Consider the following 24,548-nt stretch of genomic DNA (forward strand, 5'->3'; position numbering starts at 1 on the left):
TAAGTGGGTCCTGGTGAAACAAGGTTTTACAGTTTGAAAACCTCAGCCAAGTGGTTTTTAAAAAAATCCTTTTTCAAATGAAACAGGTTCGTAAGATTTTTTTTTTTGTCAAGATGTTGCTCTCTTGGTTGATCAAACACTTGTTAGAATGAGCCAGAGCAGTAGATTTGGAGAACATGGCACTGCAGAGTGAGCGTTCTTTGAGGGTTGTTTGAACAGAGCACTAAGCAGATGGTACAGGTTGTTGGTTTCAATGCCTTTTCTGTTTTCTACCCGCCTGCTTCGCAGACAGGCAGACTAAAGGTAAGCGTCCTCTTGGAGAGGTGTCGATGTTGTGGTGTGCAGGAATGCTGTGTGGATGGTGTCTGTCTGTCTATCTGTCTGTCTGTGTCAGAGAGAGAGCCCCTCAGGCTGCCTTTCTTTGCTCGTGCCTTCCCCAGTGTCCCCAGGCTAGGTGGCTGGCTCTCTTTAGGCTTCAGTGACAGGTGATAGCATGGCACTCTGGCGTACAGACTTTAAGTTGCTGTTAAATGTTCTGGGAAAGTGTTTGGGGGGAAACAAGAATGTTTAAGTTGTCAGATGGTAAAGCTGAGTCATGAAGTTACAGGAAGGAGAGAGGAGAGGAGATTAAAGTCAGCCACACCTACGGACTCCTGGGAGCCTTTGACGGCTGTTGGAGAAGTTTCCTGTAGGCCCTTCTCTTGGTGTCTCTGCGGCAGCGGGCTTTGAGAATCTTTGTTGCTTATTGATGACTCCCACCTAGGAGATCCCGACCCTAAGCTCCTGAGGTTCAGAGCTCAGTAGCCAGCACTCTGAGAGCTCTGAAGGCCACAGGGTGGTCTTGTTTGTTCAGAGGCAATGCTTCTCTCCCCCTGAGCTTTAGCATCATGCTGTAGCAGCAGCAGTACGCTCACCTAAGGGTCCCAATTGGTGCCAAAACATTGTCCTACAAGGCCTTGCTCCCAGAGCATTCTGATCCCTTAAAATTCTGGTCAAAACTCAAATAAGGAAAATGCTAAGTAAATGATGGCTGCAAAGAAGGGATGGAGCTGAGGTTAGGTGGTAGAAACGAAGCCTCAGGCCACTCTCAGGCTTCTGTGACAAAATGGTTCTTTGAAAGCCGTGAGACCCGGTTACCAACTGCAGCATGGACCGGAGCCCCACGAGGGCTGGGAAGGTGTAGTATTGCCTCATGTTTCTCAGGGCGTGTGGAAAGCAGATGCTCTTTCCGGCGGTGCTTTCAACTTCTGCTTAGATTTTACTCCTGAGGTCCTTTAAAGTTCTGAAGTTTGAAAATAAATGTGATTCCCTGAAGTCCTAGAATAAACAGATAAGGTCCCCTTTCCCCCATGGTCCACAAGGTGCATTTATTCTGCTCACAGTTTTGAAATTACCCCGAGGGCCACATAACACAAAGCCTTGCTGGTTATACCAGATTACTTAGATGGTGTCCACCTTATCTACTGGATGAATCAGAACATGACCTTCTTGATGCAGGACCCCGTTTCAACATAATTGCAGCCCTGCTTTCTTGAATCTAACTACTGTCAGACAAGTTTCAGCTTGCATTTTTCAAAAGTTGCATGGTTGGCAGTTGTCACATCCTGCGAGCCATGCAGTTATCTCTGTAGACTGGTGGTGGTGAGCTCCACAGTACTGAGCACATCCCCAACCAGAGGGTACCATTCATTTCCATTTGAGTCAGCTTTCTGATAGCCAAACTGATTTTATCTGAATGGTTTCTGTCCCTTGCAGGCATCTCCTTAGCACCATTTAGAGCCTCAAGACTTTTGCCCTGCTTCTGGAGAGTTAAATATCCTTGAGCAGCTTGTTAGGAACAGAAATGGCCTGGAAGGAGATACTCTGTGGGAACCATGGAGCCCACACCAGCCCAGCCAGGAAGACAAGGCCCAGGAGCATGACCACATCTCTTATCAGTGCGTGCCCATTATCCTAGGGAAGCCAAGGCCCTGGTGCTTGGATTTCAGCAAAGCCCAATGTTGGTCTTACTGTTAATTACCAATGGATTTCCTCCCTCCCTCATTTTCTGTGTTTCACTGCCAGGAGCCTCATCCATTCTTCAAAAACCCCAGAGCCTGTTTTGAGACCATACTTTTCCCTACAGAAATATATGGAGTAACTTCAGCTTGCTCTCTTCAATGACACCCAGAGGTTCAAGCTCAGTATTGTCAGGATGTTGGAGGCTTCTGTTCATTTGGTTTAAGCAGTTCAGTGGAGGGAGCCATGGAAGCAGATATGCCATGAACTAATCTTGATCTTTTTTCATTCCAGAGCCATATACTGTCAGCTACAGCCAGTCCACCTTGATACATTTAGTGGGACCATCGGATTGTACTCTACATGGCTTTGTGCATGGAGGTATGGAAATGGCTGCTGCTGCTGTTTTTCCATTCTGTTGTTTCTTGGTAATATCCCTCAGGAAACTGTGCTGCAGTGTGACCCAATTTAGGCTCTTGTGTTTAATGAAGTATAAATTTAAACTTTAAGAGGTTGCATAATAAATGACTGAAATGCTGTTGGTTCCTGGCTTTACAAATTGGAAATTAAAGTCAGATGGATGAATGCATCACAATGTACCTTTAAATGCCCTTTATTGATTTGCTTGCATATAGTTTCTTGTTTGCTGTTGGTCAGGGCCAAGGTTTCAAAGGCTCATGCTAAGAGTAACATTTAAAAAGCTGAAAAGTGGGACGGCTCATGGAAATAGATTAAGCACTCTCAACTTGCTTGCCAGGACTGAGCAGAAGGCAGAGCAGCCGAGACAGTGAAAATTAACCTCTTAGAAGAAGGGTCTAGAATCGGGTGTGCCCAGCACTGGCCGTGCGGTGCCGTATGATGAACTGCTTGACTTTTGGGGTTTCGCCATCCCATCTCTCCATTGGAATCCTGAAGAACCTTAGCCTTGCACCAGTGCGGTCCTCCTTGATGGTCGTAGGGCCCTGTTCCCCAGCTGCCACTACTGCTGTCTTTGTGTGCTACAGCAAGCAGGGACATTCGTGTTTGATCCTCTACAGGATGAGAGAGAGGGTGCGCAGCCACCTGACGCTGATTTGCCCTGGAAATGGGCTCTTGAGTCTTTTGGAATGCAGGTCCCTGATGAGGCACATCCCTTCACTGTGGCAGTGTTTCTGTATTTAAATGGAAACTTCCATGCTAGAGTAAGTCTGTTATTGCACCTAGCATTTGGAAGTCTTCACCTCAATATAGCCTTTCTTTCATTGTCTTTGATCCAAAGGCCTTTCTGGCAATGGAGACGTGGCCAGGGCATTCAGGGACTAAGAGGATTAAAAGCCTTTTAAAGTTTCCACCAGGTATAGAACTGTTTCAGAGTTTTCTATAGAAATCTACGAGCATGATCTGTGATGCATACACTGAGTTTCAATGGCCACAAGCACATTTTGCTCATGTTTGTTTAGGAAATAGTCACACAGCAGCTTTATAATGCATCATTTGCCTCTATTATCACGGAGGTTTTGTGCCTGCAATTTCTGAAAATGTGCCCAATAATTTTTACCAAACCCACTCATCTACTCTGGTATCTGGGCTCTCACCAGGAGCTAGTGAATGAAATGAATACCATATTGAGAATAATTGAAAGCTGTAATTTTCTTGTATTTTCCTATAAAGAGCTGTCAACAAATACAGGATCTGAAATAATTTGTATCAAGACTTTTACAGAACTGTAATTCACTAGATGCCGTTTCCAGAAAAAAAAATCAAGTGAAATGGATCTCAGTTCAGTCTTTATTCATAAATTCTGTGCTATTTACCTTTGCTTCAGAAACTCCTGCCCATAATCTGTGAATCTGACAGATTTCTTGTTCCTGATCCTGAGAGCCTTGTTTTTGTCTAACCTGGAGCATGGCTGACAAAGCCTGCAGAGATGTAGTGCCCAGGGATGAGTCTGTGGGCTTGGAAATCGGATATTAAGAAGTCCAGTGTCTCCAGTGAGCCTAAACAAGGAGGGCTTTAGGAGCCCTTTCTTGAGGCCCTGAATCCAGTCTAACCCCATTCAGGGTCAGAGGTACAAAAGATAGACTCACATGAGGGCCCACAGAGGACCCCCAGGATAATGATTTCAAAAATGTCTCTAAGGAAGCTTTGGGTGGATGGAGGGGAAACTTGTGTCCCCTTGAGTGCTCTGTGCACTCCTTTCCATACGCCACTATGTGGCTCTGTGAGAGCAGAAGGAAAAGAGAGCTCCAGGGTCTCTCTATTCTGAAGATACCCAGGCCAGACTTCTATGCCCTGACTTTGATTTAGTCTTCAGTGCCTGCTGCCTGTGCTGCCCCATTGTGCTGGTCCCGGAGCTGTCTGAGATTCCTGGCAAAGAAGGCAGCTTTTCCTTCTCTCTTGCATCCCTCTGGGTTGAGTCTGAGGGTTAGCCGTCGGGGAACGTCTCCAAATGATCAGCTCCTTGTGGCAGCCATTCAGACTAGAATGCTTACCTTTGATCTGCACTTGTGCCTCAGTACTCCCAGGATCTGTGACTGTATCAGTGTGGACACTGTAGAGATTGGTGACAGACTGCACCTCTGGGAGCCTCGGTAGCTGCTGGGGCCCCTGACTTAGCTAGGCTGCTTCTTAGATGAGGAAGATGAAATCAGGCTCCAGCCGCATCTTTGTAACCTTTCTGTATGTCACTGGTAAGATGGAGAGAATGCTACCATGTGCTTCCCCCCACTCTCCCATGGGCACTCTGGAAATATGGAAAGCTCTTATTGGTATGGGCTTTGAGATCTCAGGGCCCCCTTCCGTACCAGGAACCATCAGAGGAGGATTCTGATGCCTTTTATTTAAGATTTTTTATATTTGCAAAAAAGATGCCAAGTGTTTCTATAATATTTTTTCACACTATACAGAAGTTAATGGATTTTTCTATGTGTATGATGGAGACATTTCAATCTAAAGTAGTGAATGGGCCTATACTTGATCCACTCCCTGAAGTGTTTCCCCTCCCTCCTCTTGCTGCTAAGAAGCTTTAAGATGCCCTGTCTCTGCTGAGATTAATTTCCATTTGGCAACAAAGAGCTCCTCTGCCCATTTTAGCGAGCACGTGTTCCTTTGTGTGCTGGGTTCATGCTGGTATCCCAGCACAAGGGGTGAGCAGTTCTGGAAAGGCAATCTGAGTCACTCACTATGCTCTGTTGGTGGCAAGAGCACTTGCCAAAACGTTAAATTGGAACCACACGTTTGCTTGCTCACTGAGCCACATAGATACCAACAAGAGTGAGATGTGGGATGGGCACCCAGGGCATCACATGGGCTCTTCCCTTTTAAACCTCTTGGTGCCTATACATCCTGCTCTACTGACGGTGGAAACATCTGGTATAGGAAAAACTTTCAGTGGGAACCAGAAGTGCTAGTGCCCTAGGAGAAAATGTTTTTCCCCCCTTTCTTAAAGTACTGCATGTTTCTCAGTGGTAGTTTCCCTGTTATCTTCCAGGAGGAGAGAGCTTCAGTAAGCAATCTTCTGAGCCCTTTGTGCTGCTAGGGGTCGTGGGTGGGGTTGAGAATTTGGTTGCTATAGTTATCCTTTATTATCTAGCTGCTATCCCCTTTTAATTACACCATAAAAGACCCTCTGGGAAAGGAGTATTAAAAACAAAACAAAAAAAAACCTTTAGGTATGAATTTAAATGACAATAGCAGCTTTGATCTAGAAAAAAAGGAATGGTCTGGGTCCCTGATCTCCATGCCTGTGACCAGTCTAGGGTTACATTATCCTCCCAGCATTCTACTCTGGTCTAGATGCTTTTTTCCAGGTCTCTGGCTCTCTCTATGCCTTTCCTGGCTTCCCTTCTCTTTTTCCTTTACATTTACTGACTTGGAGTATAATTCCATTTAAGCTTAGTGGTCAGGGAGGCCTGTACTGTCCACCCCTGCAAGGAGAATGTTTAGAATTTTCTGATTCTTCCTTCTCCAAGCATGACATACCCACAGCGCCAGGAGATTGAAAATGGGGCTGGGGGCACATATAAGGGGATTAGAAAGGGAACCATGACCCGTATGTACAAAAATATTTATAGCAGCTCTTTTTGTGGTGGCAAAGAATTGAAAATCAAGGGGGTGCCCATCAATTGGGGAACAGCTAAGCAAGTTGTGACATATGAATGTAATGGAATACTATTGTGTTATAAGAAATGAGGAGCAGATGGACTTCATAAGAACCTGGAGAGTTTTATATGATCTGACGATGAGGGAAGCGAGCAGAGCCAGGAGAACTTTGTACATAACCACAGACACATTGCTTCTGTGATGACTAATTTTGATAGACTTGACTCTTCTCAACAATGCAAGGTTCTAAGATAGTTCCAAAAGACTCATGATGGAAGAGGCTATCCACATCCAGAGAAAGAATTACGGAATCTGAATGCAGATTGAAGTAAACTATTTACACTCTCTTTTTTCTTTTCTTTTCTTTTTGGTTTTGTTACATCTTTCTCATGGTTTATTTCATTGGTTAAAATTCTTCTTTACAACTTGATTATTGGGAAAATAAGTTTAATCTGAAGGTATATGTAGAATCTACATCAGACTATGTGCCATCTTTGGGGGGGAGGGGGGAGTGGAGGGGAAGAAAATTTGGAACCCAAAAACCTGTGGAACTGAGTGTTGTAAACTTAAAAAAAATAAATTAAACAAAAAAAAAAGAAATGGGACTATAGGGCACTAGAGAGAACACAAATTTCCCCTCCATCTTCCCAAAGTTTCCTTGGAGAAACTTTCTGAAATCATTATCCTGGGAGTCCTGTGTGGGCTCTCATGTGAATCTATATTTTGTACCTCTGACCCTGATTTGGGCTAGATTGGATTCAGGTCCTCCAGAAAGTACTCCTAAAGCCCTCTTTGTTTAGCTCATGGGACTTAATCTCTGATTTCCAAGCCCACAAACTTATCCTTGAGCACCACATCTCTGTAGGCTTTGTCAGCCACCTTCTAGTTTAGGCATAAATGAATCTCTCAGGATCAGGGACAAGCTACTGTGCCAGGCCTTTAGCAGGAATGGGAATAAGGGACACTTTATTTTGCTTATTGCTTGATAGCCTTCTGGAACTGACTTTCCTGAAAAGTAATTCCATTTCTAAAAAAAAAAAATTCAGCAAGATAACATTTCAGGGATATATCTTGAATATATCCTCTTCCTACTCAGGATAGATGATTGGGAAGAGAAATTGAGGTCCCCAGACCCACTTTAGTGATGATTCTTGTTTATTTTGAATGGGTCTGTAACAACAATGTTACTTGCGGCTCCTGTGGAGGTATAATGCCAGCACACAGGAGGGCTACTTTTCTAAAGGAAAACAACTTTAAGGGGTTAACAATCTTACTTAAATTAAATATGCATATATCATTCACTTAGTTCAGGGGAAAAAGTCAGCACCCTGAACTTCAGAGCAAATACAAATAGAAATTACAGACACAGAAAATAAATCAACAGACAGGCTTCTAACTGTCTGACCATAGCAATACATACATAGTTACCAGAGAAGCACTAACATCTGGGTTTTCAAAGCCAGGGGGCTCCTTAACAGCTACCCAGAGTCTCATCTGGCCAAACCACATGAACACTCTTCCAATGAATGAGCCCCAAAGCAAAATGCAAACCTCAGTGTATATATACTGTTTCCAATCAAGGACTCTTGATTCAATCAGAGACTCTTGATTCAAAAAAGGCAAAACTTAATCAAAGGCACTTGATTGCCTTAGTGCTGAGAAGCACTCCGAAAGAAAAAAAAACAGCAAAAAATCCCACTTTGCTTGCCATTACAGGGTCCTGGAGAATCTCCCAGCAAGTGGGATGTGTGTGACAATGCAGTCTGGGAGATGTTTATGGTGAAGCACTCTGGGATAGGCTTTTGGCAGGCATTTAGCTGGGTGGCTTTGTGCTACTGATAGGTTGGTTATGACCTAAACTGTTGGCAGCTTTTCACAACTTGAATTTTAAGAAATCTGGTAGGTTGTTTGAACAGATGCTTTCCCAGTACTTACAGTGGGATAACGAGATGTGCATAACATCCAGTTACATCTGTAGGGAATGGTGAGTGTGAATTGGGTCTGTTTAACAGAGTAGTCTTTGCTTGGGGCTCTAGAGGAATCCCCATTAGCCTCCTAGAAAGAGGATCTTTCTTGGGTGGGACCAGGACTATGTTTCTTGGGATCTAGAGCTCTGTGTGTGTGTGTGTGTGTGTGTGTGTGAGAGAGAGACAGAGAGAGACACAGAGAAATTGTCTACAACTGAAGAATTGCATCAGCCGTAGGCAGGAGCTCTAGTGAGTCTTCCTCTTAAATGACATGATGAGAGTGATTGTTGACTATCCCTGGAGGCAAGTTTCTATATTTCAGAAAATGAGTTGCCAGGATTCAGTTGTTTTCTACCTTTTGCGATCTTCTGTCTACGAACATGTCTATCAGAGAAGACCTTCCTTCCCTCCCACCTTTCCTGTGAAGCTCCTCTGCCTTAAGAGAGGGTTGGTTGTGTTCTGGGTCAGTGGAATCCCAGAGTGTTGATGATCCAACAGAACCCAATTATGTGGGTTAATTTTCTTCTGGAAAGGAATAATGGGTTAGTGATAGTAATAAAGCCTCTTATAAGTCAGTTTAATGGGCCATTGTTTGTCTCTATTGACATTAGGTTGAAATGGTAGCAGTAGTGTAGAGTATACAAGTCCTGTTGGGAGCAGTGATAAGGAATTTGTTTTTCTTGCACCAGCTAATAAAATTTGGCCACGAGCTGGATAATAAAGTTGGTACCTGTCGGCTTCTATAGCAACTTCCCCACTGATCTGTGATGGAATACAGTAGCCTAGTCATTTACCATTGCAGTTATATTTGGAAACACCAGCATGCTCCCAGCTTCCAGCAGGGAGTGCCCAAGAAGTAGGAAGGGAGCACACCCTATACTGCATGTACTTGGTCCTGTGTAATGTAGGCCGTTTGGCCCCAGAATGCCAGGCATGGCACTGAACTCTCCTGTTTCTGTTGTGCTTTTAGCTGGCTATGGAAAGGGGCTTTTTTTTTTTAATCATCTCCAAAAGAGGGGAAAAAAAGAACTTAAGAAACCACAGTTTGAGACCAGGATTCCTAAGAACACAAAATCTCTTCAAACCCTCATGTCAAATTGTAGGCCTTGCAAGTCTAAGCAAAAAAGCACTAAAAGAGATCGAGAAGGGACAAGACTGCCTGGGTTTATTGTCTAAGCTTGATACCATAGAGAAGAGTAACAGTCAAGGAATGACAGCTATTAATAGAGACAGAAGTTCATGGGAGAAACACTTAGAAAACCCATGGCCTCCACCGTGTACACACAAATAGACAACAAGAAAGAAGAATCAGAGGCTCCAACAGAAAGGAGGCAAATTTGACTTTATAGTTATCCCTGAGACTGACCCAGGTGAAATCTGGGACTGGGCAATGGTTCCACATTGGTCTTCCATATACAAAAGAAATTGGCTAGGGAAAAGGAATGTGGGGTTGGAGCACTGCTCAGTAAGGTATATTCAGAGGCAGAGGAGAGAAGCTTGGCAGTACATTTGGTTGCAGGTCAGTGGGGAGAAAAATCATTTTGACACTGGAGTACTCTACAGTCTACCTGAACAGAAAAAGGAAATGCCTGTGGTGTATGGGAAAAGATCACAACCCTGGCAGAAAGCATCTTACAAATAGTGATGGGGGATTTAAGTTATCTAGACAGCTGCTGGAACTCCAAGCCAAAAGCAGAGGAGCTGAGAACTTCTTTACTTGCCTTACTGATCATTTCATCCTTTCAAAGGGAGAAGGTTCCAATGAGGGGGAATTTATTCTGGGTCTAATTCAAATCTGCTGTTTCAACAAGGGGGTGAAAAACCAACAACAACCAGCTTACAGAATGCTGCAAGCCAGGTTCTTTTGATCTGCTTTACTAAGGAAAGCAACGTTAAGGGGTTAACAATCTTAATTTAATCCAGCATACAAATATCATTCACCTAGTTCAGGGGAAAAAGCCAGCACCCTGAACTTCAGAGCAAATACAAACAAATTACAAACATTGACAGACAGACCAAATACAATTCATAGTTACCAACATCTGAGTTCAGCCGGGAGCTTGACAAGGGCTGGCCCAGAGTCATGCAATACTCCTGCTGTGGGTCAGAGCTCTGAAAAAGAGAAAGCCAACCTCTGGTTTTATGTCTTTTTCAGGGTCAAGGGTGAGTCACACATGTGACTCACCCACATGACCTAAAATCGCCACAAAAATGTGACTTAAATCCACGTGATCTAAAAACCTCTGATGTCACAAACATGTCACTCAAACCCATGTAAACTAGGCTTTCCCTTGAAGCAAGGAGGTCATCAAGGAGTCCTAATTTAATCAAGAAAATAAAGTCCAAACTGTTCATGGGCATGTAGTGGTTAAATTAAGTGCTAAGAGTCTATTTTGATTGCCAATACACCTGCACGACTTAGCAGTAGGCAGGGGCCAAAATTAAATAGGCTAAACTTCTTCAATCTGCAGATGGGTTAGACTAGAGACAGACCGAAGACTGTTTGTGGCCGCAGGTGGTGTGACAAACAGGAGAGTGGGTAGTGGCCTCAGACACTTGACACATGTACTAGCTGTGTGACCTTGGGCAAGTCACTTAACCCCAATTGCCCTGCCCCCCCCCAAAAATTTATACCCAAGATAATTAAGAAGCTAGTAAGAGAGCACTGAGATGAATTTGAGTCACCTGACCCAGGTGGAATGATATCCTTTGATACTACAAGAACCGACAGATGCGACATCTGAGACACTGGCAGTGATATTTGAAAGATGGAAGATGAGAGAGGTGCCATAAGACTGATGAAGGGCAGATGCTATCCCAATATTTAAGAGGAGGAGGAGGAAAGAAGAAGAAGAAGGAGAAGAAGACGACGACAGAGTATAAACTATAGGCCAATGTTTTTCACTTCAATTCCTGAGAAAATCCTAGAATATCTCTTAAAGAGATGCCTGGCAAACCTCTAGAAAGGAAGCAGTGACGGCTTCAGCTCATCTTATTCTGATAGCATTACTAAGCTAGGAGATGAAGGGAGCACCATTGACATCATCTCCCTAGGTTTTGGACAAAGCTTTTGCTCTAATGTCTCATACTTTTCTGTGAAGAAGATGGAGCTATGGACTAGACCATATATAATTAGATGGATTCAGATCTGATTGAGTGCCTGGATTCAAAGAGATTCAATCAATGTGGCAGGAGGTCTCCAGTGGAGTACCCCAGGGATCTGTGCTTTTACCATTTTTATCAATGACTTGGGTAATGTTCGTCGTATCTGCAGCAGATTCAATGCTAGGAGGGGTAGCTAACACACTAGAGAATAGTAAGACTGAAAGAGCTCCTGAAAGGCTAGTAGTTGGGTCCACAAACTATGGCTGAAGTTAGTTGTTTGTTCTGTTCATCAAATCTGCAGGTGACACAGCACTGGGAAATAATAGCAAACACACTGAATTATGGCCAGTAACCAAAGAAGTTGCGATAGGGTAGAGCATTGGGCTGAATGTAAAAATGAAATTTAATAGGGAGAAATGTGAAATCTTATACTTGGGTACCAATAAGCCACGGCTTAACAGCAATTCTGAAAGAGCTCTGTGGGGTTTAGTGGTCTGTGAGGTCAGAATGAACCAGCAGTGGGACGTGTGGACCAAAAAACCTATTATGTGAATTTGGGATGCATTAAGGGAAATCTTGGATCCAGCAGAAGGGAGATGATCGTCCTACTGGTCTTTGCCCTTGTCAGGAGCTATCCTTCCATGGAGCTTGTGTTCAGTTCTGGCTATCACAGTTCATAAGCTGAGAGTGTCTAAAAGTGGGCAGCTAGGATGGTGATGGGCAATGAGTCTGGGTCATATGGGAATTAGTTGGACAGCTGGGAATGTTTAGCAGAAGACTCAGGAGGATAGCCGTGTTCAAGTGCATGAAGGACTGTCACATGGAGGAAAGATGAGACCTCTTCTCTTTGTCCCCAGATGGCTGAACCAGGAGCAGTGGGTAGAAGGACGTTTGTTTAGGCTCGACGTCAGGAGAAACTTCCTAACAATCAGAGCTGTCCAAAAGTGGAATGTACTGCATCAGGAGGCAATGGTTTCCCTTTCTTTAGAGAGCCTCAAGCAGAGGCTTGTTGGGCATGTTATAGTGACGATGTTTCTTGTGTAGGAATTGGACTAGATGGCCTTTCCAGCTCAAATTGTGTGATTCTTACTATTCTTGAGGCCTATTTATAAGGTTGCTTCTAGCTTTGATTTTATTTGTTAGTTTGTTTTGCTTCAGTTTCCTCTATTAGACTCCTAGAGAATTTTTCCTGCCTGTCCTTGAGGAGGAAGATTGACTAACACTATACTTGGGTGATGATTTCTTATGATTATAAAACACCTGGATACCTAGAACGAGCTCTAGCATCCAGCTCACATTGTGATTGTCCACATATGTTTGATTTGGTGTTCATTTGGGCCTAACTACAATGCCTGTTTCTCTTCAGCCACCCTTGGGTGGTCTTCCATGGCTCGCTCTCCTCTCAGCTGATAAGCCAATGTGTTTCCATTGCTGTGGGACAATCTTCCCTTCTTGAGTTCTAGTTCATGCAGTCAGTTTAGAAAGCCTTCCACCGGAGATGCTTAGCCAGACCTTGAAAACTTGTTTCTGGCGTGTGTATCTAGGATCTCTTCTGTATCTTTCATTAGTGTTTCCCTCCCAATTGGCCAAATTCATTAGTGACATGAGCATTAGATACCTTCTAATATTCTCATTTACCATGATGAATGAAGGAATGAATAGAATGTGCGTAATAATATTGATCCCTGTCCCACCCTCCACCTTAGCCATCAAAAGATTGGCTTACCTACTTGGAAAATGTACCATTTGTTATCTTGTTTTAGCTAGAGGCGGCAATCCATGAACAGCACGTTTTTCACAACTTAAAAAATGCTTTTCTTAAACATGGAAAAACAAAATTAGCTGAGTCTTATTTCAGACTACAGGATAATCCAGGCAAGTCTGAAACAAGTGAGGCATTTTAGCCAAAACATCAGTATATGAAATTGTCTTTTGAAAAACTCTTACGTGGCCAAGATCACAGAATACCAGACTTTGTGAAGGGACCTTCTGAATACCCCTAGACGGTGATTGCTTCCCCAACAGCTCTGACCTATGGTTGTGCAGCCTCTGTTCAAAAAGGTCTCCACTGAGTGAGTCCCCCCTGCCTCTCCAGACGGCTCCTTCTACTTGGGGACAGCTCTCATTGTTAGCCAGGTCATCCTCTCTTCCTCACAGCAAGCCCCCCCACCCCTCAGGCAGGATGCTGTTTCCATCCATTGGTCCTCATAGTGCTGCACCCTTGGGCCAGAGAGAACAAGCCTAACCTGTCTTCCTTCTCTAGGGATCAATGTAGGAAAGCAGTCCTGCCCCCTACTCCTAAGTCATCATTGTCTTGGGGCTAACCAACTCCAGTTCTTCCATATTCTCTGTCATGTGCAGTAAGGACTTAGAAATGTGTCTAATTGATGCCTTTTGTATTTACATCATAGTCCTTTCCCATGTCCCCCCTCCATTGAACTTTATGGTGTGATGGAGAAAAATAATATAAGTAAAAACATCTAATTTGATTGGCAACATAGACAACATCCTGTGCTAGCAGCCCCCTTACATCTCTGCTGCCACAAGGGATATGATACAGTTTGTTACTTCTTTTCTAGACTCTTTAACGGTTTTTCCATTATTTAGAATTCAGACATCCTTTTAGTGACTTCTTCCTTTACACCATTGCAGTCGTGTATATTGGTCTCTGGGTTCTGCTTGTTTCTCTGTGCATCAGTTCATACACATCTTTTTACATGTCTCTGAATTCCTCATATCTCATTTTCACCTGCACGGGAATATTTCTACAATTCAATGATAGTTAATGCTTACTGTGTGAAAGAAGACCTCATCCACATGAAGCCTCTCCTGATTCCCTCCTCCCAACTCTAGTGCTCTCATTAACTGCCTCATAATTTAACTACCTTGGATTGGCTGGTGTCTTATTCTCTCTAAGTCCTGTCCCCTGGTGGAATGTAAACTCTTTCAAGCAAGGAGTGTTCCCTTTTTTTGTGCACTGTGTCCCCAGTGCCTAGTACAGTGCCTGGTTCATAGGAGGTATGCCATGGATGCCTGTTGGTTGATTGACCCTCCATAATATGGCCCACATTTGACAGACCCATCACCCCAGTTACTCTGGTTAATATTCATCTATGCTTGGTTCAGATTCAGAGGAACAGAAGCAGGTAAATTCTTAACACACAGGGAAGAAGCCAGTGCCATTTTGGGAGTCTGTTGCTAAATCTGGTTTTATAATAATCCCTTGTTTGTTATACAAAGGGTGGTTTGTTTAAAATAAAATGAAGTGCCTCTGATTTTCTTAATATAGTAATCAGAGACCCTCATTCTGTCAGTTAAGATTAAATATAGAAATGGAACAACTAAAATTTCTACTTTCTGGGCAGTCAGCTCTGGTTCCATAAATGGTGCTTCCATTAACTGCATCTTTGGGGTAGTCAAGAAACATGACCTAGTCCACCAGCCACTGCCTTTGAAAAAATAACATTCAGCATCTATTTTTAAACCAGTCAACATGCTGTCAACACTTCTTAAAGATCTGTTAAGGCAGTTAAATGTTACATTCAAAAATATCTTTGGTACCAGATGTTTATCTACATGTTAGCAGCCAAGCAAGACTACGTTTTCCTTCCCATATTTCCTCAAACGACTGAAATATCCAAGGATGGTGAATCCTACAATTTTGTTGTCATCAGTTCAGTTTCAAATCTCAGATTGTAAGTACAGGACCCGAAAGACTGCAATTTGCAAAATTTATTTTCTCATAGTTGGGATGCCGATTGTTGTCTCTAAGTGAGTTGAAACTTACAAGATGTTCCTCGAAAAGGGGCCCTTTTAAGAACAAACACCCAAGTATTTTCAAAACATTTAAAAATGAAAGTCGTAGGATGGCCACTTGGACAGTTGATGGCATATATTTAAAAAGGGACATATGGTTTTCAAAGGCAATGTTAGGTAGTGGAAGTAGTAGCTGTAGATTTGCAGTAAAGTGCCTTGTGTTTTAAGTCCTGCTTCAAAGCGTATTTATTGGTTGTGTGACCATAGATAATTCCCTTACAGTTCCTTATCTCGAAGATTGCAGGTGATAATGCTTTGTGTACCTCCTTCACAATGTCATTGTGAGTGAAGCACTTTGTAAGACAGAAACTCCTGTCTTATTATGGTTAACTATTTTGGTTTTTGATTTTGGGTTTTTTTTTTTTTTGGTCCTCTTGGAAATATTAAGAAGACCAAACAAAAAGGGAAATTTATTAAGACACACAATTTAGTATCAGGTAGAATCAGTTCCAAAATGAATGAAAAACCCGAGAGACAGTTTCTGGGTAATTAATAATCAATTCATTAACTAAACTAGCCAATAGTCAATACATTGATGGTCAGTAATCTTTCTCAGTAACCAAAGACAAAGCCATGCAGATCACTGAATGTTTAAATTCCTTTGGAAAAGGGGGTGCCCCTGATAGGTGAAAATCAACCCTGATTGGTGAACAGTTAATGAGGGGATAGACTTTCACATGAGAGGTGAGCTAAAAGTCTTCAGCGCCTCCTGCTGAGAATGTGGCTTGATCATGAGACTTGGCTGTTTCCAGCAGTCTGGATGAAGGAATACATCTCTAGCCAGACCACTCTGGTTGGTTTTCTCCGTCATAAACTGGGTAACCCTAAACTCCAATGGAGGGGAGCAATGAGATGGGCTTATTTCCCTAAGGGCAAGAATTAACCTGGATTGTTTATACTTTAAACAAAAATAAGCTCTTCTGGTTGAGTGGGGTCCTGCCCAAGACTGAGGAGCATGTTCCCAGAGGATTTGGGCAGTCTCATCTATCCTGGCTTACAGGAGCTAGTCCCTGAATGAAGAAATAGAGAGAAAAAACTTTAACCCTAATTTAGTAATTGGTTATTGATATAATGAAAAATAATAATTTCTCAGTTCTTTTAATACAAACAACATGTGTAATTATCATGATTAGACTAGGCCTTGGAAAAATAGTTGAGAAAATGCATATCCCTCTTGTCATTGGAGAGGGATGTGTGTTGTGGGGTAGGGGGAAGCATACTTTGCACAATGTTGCATACACTCTCAGATGTGGCTGAGGTTGGTTGGTTTTGCTCAATTCCTTTTTTTCTCTTTTAATTTTGAGTGGATGAATGGGTAAGGGGTGGAGATATTCAGAAACAAATGTGATGTAAAAATAAGACGGCAGTAAAAATAAGGTAAATTTTGAAAAAAATAATCTTGGCAAATTTTAGTTTCATAAATAAGCATTTCTGATAGAGTTGGGTAATATTCTAGGTAGCTATGGGAAAGAAAAAAGTTAGAAGAAGAATCTCTGGGCTTTCTCAATTGCTAGACCTTTAGTAGCCAAGAGATCTATCTATTTAAACTTGAATCAGAATAAATTCTTTGCACTGGAAAATGTATCAATTCTATATAGGCCATTTGACTCCCTCTTCAATGACCCAAACCAAGCAGATACAGATCTTGTAAAGCAAACCCAAGTAGGCCTGAACTTGGTGGGATTGCTGCCACACCAGCATTATGAAGGAGAGATTGTAATAATAACTTATTGTATTTCTGAACCTAGAATATCAGGTTTTTTTCCTTTATAAATGAGTTTTCTTAGCCTGTGGTTCATGGACTTTTTTTTTGATCACTGTATTTCAGCATTACTGGTTTCCTTTGTAATCCTGTGAATTTTATTTATGCATTTAAAGACATAATTCTGAGCATAAACTTCACTGCTAGAGGGGCCATGACACATAAAGGTTCAGAACCCAGGCTCTGGATAGCCATAGAACAGACTTGTGCAAGTTCCCATCTGAAGGTTGCCTTTGGGGATGCATCCATCCCACCTTGCGCTTTGTCCTCCTGATTTATTGGGCATGCATCCCTTTGTTTCTCCCAAGCCTTTCTAGCCTTCGCTTCTCTTTTTCCTTCACAATTTCCCTCCTCTCCTGTAGCAGCAGACTCTTAATGTTGAGACATCCTTCCTCTCTCAGCCCCGTAGAGACTTGTACTTCATAAAGTGTCCTCGGCGATATGCATTAGGTTGTTAGGTGTTTTTTCTATCTCTCCTTTTCTGTTTCTTTGATCAGGAGCCCCTGGAGTGGGAATTGTTTCTCGGCTCACCGTGTGCTTAAGCACAGTGTAAGGGTGACTAGATTGCGCCCTTCCTTGCTGTGTTATGTCACTGGAAGAACTTCTTATGTCTATAGTCCGAACACCCCTGATCCGTGCTAACAAAAGAAACGGAAAGGAGGTCTTAGGGATGGTTATTATTGTATTCTGAACTTAGTAACTCAACAAAAAGCAAACTAGCACTCAAATGCACAAATGAGAATCATGAGCATCTGTGAAACTGTAAACTCGTGTTATTTGCAGTTGAAAATGTTAGCTTTAATTAGGAAGCAAATTTAAAAGTAGAAAAAAATAAATTTGTTTTCTTCTTATGTTTATGATTTTTTCTGCAGTGCTTAGCGGAGCACCTAGCACATGGTAGATGCTTAGTAAATGTTTACTGATTGATGGTTATTTTTTTAGGTGACCGTGATTGGTTTCTCCTCATTGTATTACCTTTGCTTTGTGTCACTTCATAAAGCATTCCCTATATTTCTTTGTGGTCTTTATAATTATCATTTCTTATGGTGCAATTACACTCCATTCAGCCATCAACAAACATTTTTATAGTGCCTACTCCATGCTGGTATTTACCCTGAGGGACTTCCCCTCCCGTTTGAATTTTTTTTTTTTTTGAGTTTTGATCAAAGGGGCCATCCCTTGATTAACTTCTTAAAGAGGCCTATTCACTGAATGGGCATTACCTCACTCTAAGTGAGAACCTGAAAAGACCTTAGACTGAAAGGGCCAGGGTCTGCCAGTGCATCCTGGGCCATCTCCAGTAGTCCTGGTGAATATCAGGCCACTGGACCCAGATGGCTCTGGAGGAGAAACTGAGGCTGGTGACCTTACACATCCCTCCCTCACTCAAATCAAAGTCAACTGCAAGTTGTGCCCTGATGTCATGGTCCTCTTCAAGAACGAAGGACAAACACAACAACAACAACAACTCCATGCTGGATACTGGACATACAAAGACAAAACTGAAACTGGTCTTTTTTTGGAAGAACTTAGATTCTATTGCAATACACCAGATATACATCCATTAAATACATCCAGAATGTCCACATGTCCCTGCAGTTTCCTCAATTCAGAAGAGGTTTCCAGTGATGCAGACAGAACTCTAATCAGTGTCCTCCCAGAAGTCTTCCCCATCAGGACTTCCCCCAGATTTGCCTGTCTCTGGACATGTCCAGGGCACCTCCTGTCCTGTCTCCTTACTTGGGGACCATCCCATCATTCCCGGGCTTCATATCTGCCTCTCTAGATACCTGTTGTTCCCCCTCTAGAAAGGAAACTCCTTGAGGGCAGGCTTTCTTGGTATAGTGTGGTGTCCAAGTGATGGATTCTTCTTTGGAATTCCTCCGTTGTTAAATGTTGCAGCCTGTTCACGGCCACTAATTGCTCTCTGTGTGGAATTAAATTTTAATTCTTCAAAGACCATTGTATTCCATGCTCTGCTGCCACATAGCAGTAGAATGTTGGCATTAGAAAGATAGGCATTTGCTTTGGTGTCACCTTTGAGATCTTCAGAAGAGCTTTGCATCCATCCTGTTCTTCTGTTCAAGTATGGGCCCAACTCCCACAGAATCTAAGGGAGATTTAGGGGAGGCACACCAAGAAGGGTTTTAACTGACAGGTAGCCCCTGAACAGAATTCTGAGGGAAAGTAGGGGTTCTGAGGAGCAGGAGTGAGGAGACAGGGCCTTCCAGGTATGGGGAACAGCCTGAACTAAGTATGCCACCAGTAGATGGAGGGTATGAAGAACAGGAAGAAAGCCAGTTTGTTACCAGAGTACAGGAAGAAGAATAGTGCAGGGCAAGGCTAGAAAGGAAAGGTAAGAGAAGGCCAGGTTGGGAAGGGCAGGCTTTAAATGCCAAACAGAGGAGTGGCCATTTGTATACCTTGAAGGTAACAGGTAGGTGAGTGACATGGTTGGACTTGTCCTTAGAAAGATATGCTTTAGGCAGCAGGTTAGAGAATGGATTGGAAACTAATTTGGATGGTTTTGCGATAGTCCAGGTGAGAAGTGATGAGAGCCTGAGAGAAAGGGTCAGATGGGGGAGATTTTGTGCAGGTAGACCTGGCAAATGATTGGCTAGATGAAGTGAGAGTGAGGAGTTGAGAATGACTCTAAGGTTGAGAACCTAGGTGACTGCGATGCCCTCATCACAGGAGTGAGTTTGGGGGAAATGAATTCTGTCTTGGACATGATGAGTTGAGGAAGCCTGTGGAACATCCAGATGGAAATATCCAGTAAACAGTTGGTGATGTGGCACTGGAAGTCAGGAGAGAAATTAAGGCTGGAACAATGTAGATTTGAGAGTTGTCTGCAGAGAGATGACACTTAAGTCCTTGGGAGTTGATGAGGTCACAAAGAGTGTAAAGAGAGGAGAAAGGGGGGCCGCGAACAGAACCTTGGGCTGCATCATCCACAGAGACTATAATATCGGTGATCTGTTACATTAAACACAATGTGTTCAGAAATTCCCCAGTCACCAGAACCCATGAGTTGTCACTTTTCTTGCTATTACAAATAATGCTTCTAGGAATATTATTGGATTTAGACAAAGAAATGTCTAGTACTCTAAGTTAATGGATTTAAATTACTTTCCAGAGGAGGAATTCCTATAAAGTGACACTCTAACAGTGATATACCCGAGACTTTCATGAAAGAAAGCTGCTCATTGTCTCAAGGCAGCCCTCCTAGATATCTGCCCTACCCAGCCAGCTTTTTGTCTCAGAGAATTGGAGGATTAAAATCTGTTTGTTGTGATTATTTTCCAGCACTAAGCGTGTTCTGTCCTTGTTACCTTTGTGGTGATTTCTGGGAGTTTAGGGTCTTTGTACAACATGGAGGGAGTGCTTTGGGACTGGTTTGGAAGCTTCTCCTTATGGTGCACCATTTGGATCAGAAAGGGTTGTCTTCTGCTCAGCCCTCTTCCTCTCTTGTGACACATCCTTTGATCAGTTTGTAAGTTCATAGAAATGAAATAGCAGGACCTTCTAGGCTCTTCTGTGAGGGGAGAATTCACTTCTTTCTCTGTGGAGTTCCTGCCACCTGCCTGTGTATTAATTTAACATAGGTACTGTTTTACTAGAATATTCTTCTTGTGGATTATTAAAGAGCATTTGTACCACAGCTGTAATTTGTAGAAGAATTTATAACCACTTTTTAAAAAATTCATTCTCCATTCCCTAAAGCTTATGGCACATCAGCCTGTCTAGCTCATTTATATAAATGAGGAAACAAAGGCACCGAATGGAGAAATGGAGCATCTATTTTCCTAAAGTAGGCCGTAAGTGCTTTAAAACCACTAGGGCTAGTTCCTGCTCTCCCTCCACCCTTTCAGGTGCACTTGGCCTCTTCTTCCTTTTGCAGCCAAATTCCTTGAAAATGCTGTCTACACTTGCTGCTTCTACTTCCTTTCCTTTTCTTCCTTAACCCCTTGCGACCTGGCTTTTGACCTCAGTACTCAACTAAGCTGCTCTCTCCAAGCTTGTCATTGGTATCTTAATTGCCAAATCTGATTATCTTTTCTCAGTCATCATCCTTTTTGACTCAGTCGCTACATTTGACTCTATCTATTCGCTCTATCTTCCTGGATACTTGGGGTTTGTTGTCATTATATGTGTGTGACCTTATTCTCTCCAGGGTCTCCTACTTCCTGCTGAGTGCTCCTTCTCAGTCTCCTTTGCTGGCTCACCATCTATATCATACTCCCTAACTGGGAGTGTTCCTAGGCCTTTTTCTCTTCTCCTTCTGTACCCTTTCTCCTTTAATCTCCCAAGCTTCAATGGATTGAAGTATTATCTCTATGCAGATGACTTCCAGACCAACATATCCAGCTCCACTCTCCCCCCTGAACTTTCTTCCCACATCACCAATCGCCAATTAGACATTCCAGATTAGATTTCCCATAGACGTCTCAGACTCAACATACATAAAATAACTCACTGTCTTCTCCCAAAACCCTCACCTCTTCCAGATTCCTCTCTCTCAGGGGCAGGATTATCCTTCCAATGAGCCTGGTTCATAACCTCGGCTTTACCCTCGATTCTTCATTCTCCCTCACCCCACATATCCAGTCAGTTGCCAAATGTTGCTTTTTCTGCCTTCACAACATCTCTGACATCTGACCCCTCTCTCTGCTCACACAGCTACATTGTTAGTTCAGGCCTTCACTGCCTCTTGTCTCAGTTATTGCAGCTGGCTCCTTGCTGGTCTTCCTGCTTCAGCTCTCTCCCTGATCCAAGGCATCTTACACACTACTACAAAAGTCGTTTCCTTTAAACAGTGATCTGCCCATGACTTCCTACTCAATCCATGCTGGTGCTTTCCTCTTGCCTCCAGGACAAAATCTGAACACCTTTATTTAGCTTTGAGAGCCCTTCATCGCCTAGGCCCGAGCTCTCTTTCCAGCCTCCCTGGATGTCCTTCCTCCTCCTACACTTCAAGATTCAGCCAAACTAGCCCTTTCTCTGTTCGTCACATCTGGCCCTCCGTTCCCTTGCCTTTCCTCACATCTGGAATCCTCTCCCTCATCACTTCTGACTCGCTGGTCCCTCTCTTGCTCTAAAACACAGCTCAGGCGCCACTTTCTGCATGATCTCTCCCCTCCCCGCTGCCAACTACCTTGTATTTAACTATTTTGTAATTATTCACTTTACATTTATGCCGTACATATTTTTGCAAGTCCTTGTTTCCCTCATTCCAATGTAAGCTCATTGCAAGTAGGAATTTTTTTACCCTTTGTAGTCAAGTCAAGGCAACCAGCATTTATTAAGTTATTCCTCCTACATGTCAGGTGCTATGCTAAGCATACCCCCTTTTATCTGCTACCATACCTGGCACATGCAGTAGGTGCTCGATAAATGCTGTGTGATCACTCACCCATGTTGCAGCTGCGTATGGATAGGTGGCTCCTTTGCTGGCTGAAGTTTCCTTTGACATCCAACTGCAGTGTCATATGTTGGCTGAAGACAAGCTCTGGATGCCAGGTTGAAAAGACTCCCAGGATGGTCCTGGGGCATGTTGTTTGTGCATGCTGAGCACCAGCCTAACTAAAGAGAGGCTCATCCCGTGTGCCATGTGAATGAGTCATCAGAAGACCACACTGATAGGTGCTCTCAGTCATCATCAAGACCATGACCCATTCTCCTTTCTATCTGGCCCCCTTCTCTATGATTTTACGGGCTTTGTCCCTTCACAAAAGGGATGCCTTCTAATTTCTAGGTGTTGCTCTAAGTAATATTTCACATTTTTGCATCTCTTCCTCTGAGATTTTGGGAAATAACCCACATCCTTGTAGAAGAAAAGAGATCTCTCCAAACTTAATGCTGATAAAGTAGAATCAGAGGATTGAAAGTGGGAAGGAACCTTAGGAATCATATATCCAACCCTCGAGCTTTGTAGATGATAAACTGGGGCCAGGGAGGCCCCCAAAACGAGGGAAGTGAACTGTCTTGCCCACAGTTGCACCCCAGAATCTGAACCAGCTCTTCTCACTCCAAATTTTTTCCACTACATCAGAAGACATGGTTTGGTTTTGTAAATACTAGGGACGGATAGAAGGATACAAGTGAAGTAAATCTTATTTCTGATCTGAGAGAGAGCCAAGGTGTCACAAGGAGAGAGCAATGGGCTGAGCCAATCATCATTGAGTTCAGATCCAGCCACAGGTACTTACTAATGGTGTGACCATGGCAAGCCACTTCACCTCTGTTTGCCTCGATTTCCTCATCTGTAAAATAGGGATAATAATAGTTTTCTCCCTCTCAGGGTTGTTGTGAGGATCAAATGAGCTGGTATTTGTAAAGCACTTAGCACGGGGCCTGGCATGTGGCAGGTACTCCATAAATGCTCATTCCCTTCCCTTGCCTTTCCTGTTGAATGCTGAGGAGAGAAGGCAAGGGAAGGGAAGAGAAGGGAAGGATTCAGAAGCAAACTTGCTCCTGATGTTGCCAGATTGAGGCAGAGTAAAGCTTCGCCATGTCCTCTTTAAGATTTAAAGACTCGGAGTCCTTTGGTGTTCTTCAGCAGAGCCTGATTCTATGACTGAACCTCCTTAGCGTGGTTAGAGATTTGTGGAGGAGATGTCCATATCCTCTACAGAGCCATCGTGGAATGAGCACTGAGGAATGCAGTGCTTGGCTTTGATAGCTTAAGGAACTACAGTTTAATTCATACACTACAAGATGCCAAATTGAAACATTTTCCCTACAATCTCACCTGGTCCTTTCATATTCTCCTGCTACAGACCTCGCTGTTAAATTAGTGGGAGGTAATTGGGGTTTTATGAATTGCTTCCAGGGTATACATTATACAGGTACATATACTTACATGCATTCTCTTTGGCTGTTGTATGACTTACTATGGGAATCTTTTCCTCTGTGCAGGTGTTACCATGAAGCTAATGGATGAAGTAGCTGGGATTGTGGCTGCCCGCCATTGCAAGACCAACATTGTCACGGCTTCGGTAGATGCCATTAACTTTCATGACAAGATCCGGAAAGGTAATGGGACCGTATAGGCAGGAAAGAAGGGGGCAGGGTGGGGCCAGCCTTTCCCCTTCAGCTCTGCCTTCTTTTGATTTGATTTCCAAGCAATGGGGTGCCATTCTCCCATTTACCGTAACAAGCAAGAGACCCAAGGCCAGACACTGGGAGTGTCCTCTGAGTCAGGAACCCATCTGTGAGATTGGCTGCTGTCAATTTTATTTTGAACCCCATTGGTCTTTAGCTCACTGGTGGCAATGTCCTTTATCCTGCTGAAGACCCAGAACCAGCGTAAACTGATTTGCTTCAATGCTCTCTGTATTGCCCTGGTAAGATATGTCATGGTTAGAGAGAGCGCTGGCTTTGGAGTCAGGGAGGCCCTGAGGTCAGATCCTTCCTCTGACATGATCTGTATGATCTGGGTGAGTTTGTTACCCTCTTGGTGGCTACAGACTCTCTGGGACCTTCAATTATAGACACTGCTCTTCAGTGGGCCTCATTTCACCTGCCTGGGCCTATGATTTCATTGGTATAGAAAAGTGCTAGATGAAGAGGTTCCCTCTGCCAGTACAGTTTGGCACCATCTGGGCAGCTTAGGGTCTTAGGGAGTTGCCTTCAGCACTGATGTGTTAAGTGACTTTCCCAGGGTCACACAGCCAGGGCTTCCTTGCCCGGAGGTCACCTTTTTATCCACTGTCTCTAAGAGTTCTGTGCACTGATCAAATCACGGGTCTAAACGACAACCAAAACAATTACCTTGCCACAGATACTGCTCCCTACTCCTTACCTTCTTTTTGCTGTCA

General features: G+C 43.3%; 1 protein-coding gene across 5 annotated transcripts in view; it reads left to right on the plus strand.

The window, feature by feature from the left end:
• Positions 1-24,548, plus strand: part of ACOT7 (acyl-CoA thioesterase 7) — a 176,305-nt gene that overhangs the window by 89,380 nt on the left and 62,377 nt on the right. For 4 of the 5 annotated variants that reach the window (XM_036744361.1, XM_036744363.1, XM_036744359.1 and 1 more), the window contains exons 6-7: positions 2,293-2,379; positions 23,647-23,763. In XM_036744361.1, coding sequence (XP_036600256.1) covers positions 2,293-2,379; positions 23,647-23,763 — 204 coding nt within the window. Of the gene's footprint in view, positions 1-288; positions 304-2,292; positions 2,380-23,646; positions 23,764-24,548 lie in introns of all 5 variants that reach the window. The other variant, XM_036744360.1, reaches the window with a different exon arrangement.

Source organism: Trichosurus vulpecula, chromosome 2 (assembly GCF_011100635.1).
Source record: "Trichosurus vulpecula isolate mTriVul1 chromosome 2, mTriVul1.pri, whole genome shotgun sequence".
Lineage (NCBI taxonomy): Eukaryota > Metazoa > Chordata > Mammalia > Diprotodontia > Phalangeridae > Trichosurus > Trichosurus vulpecula.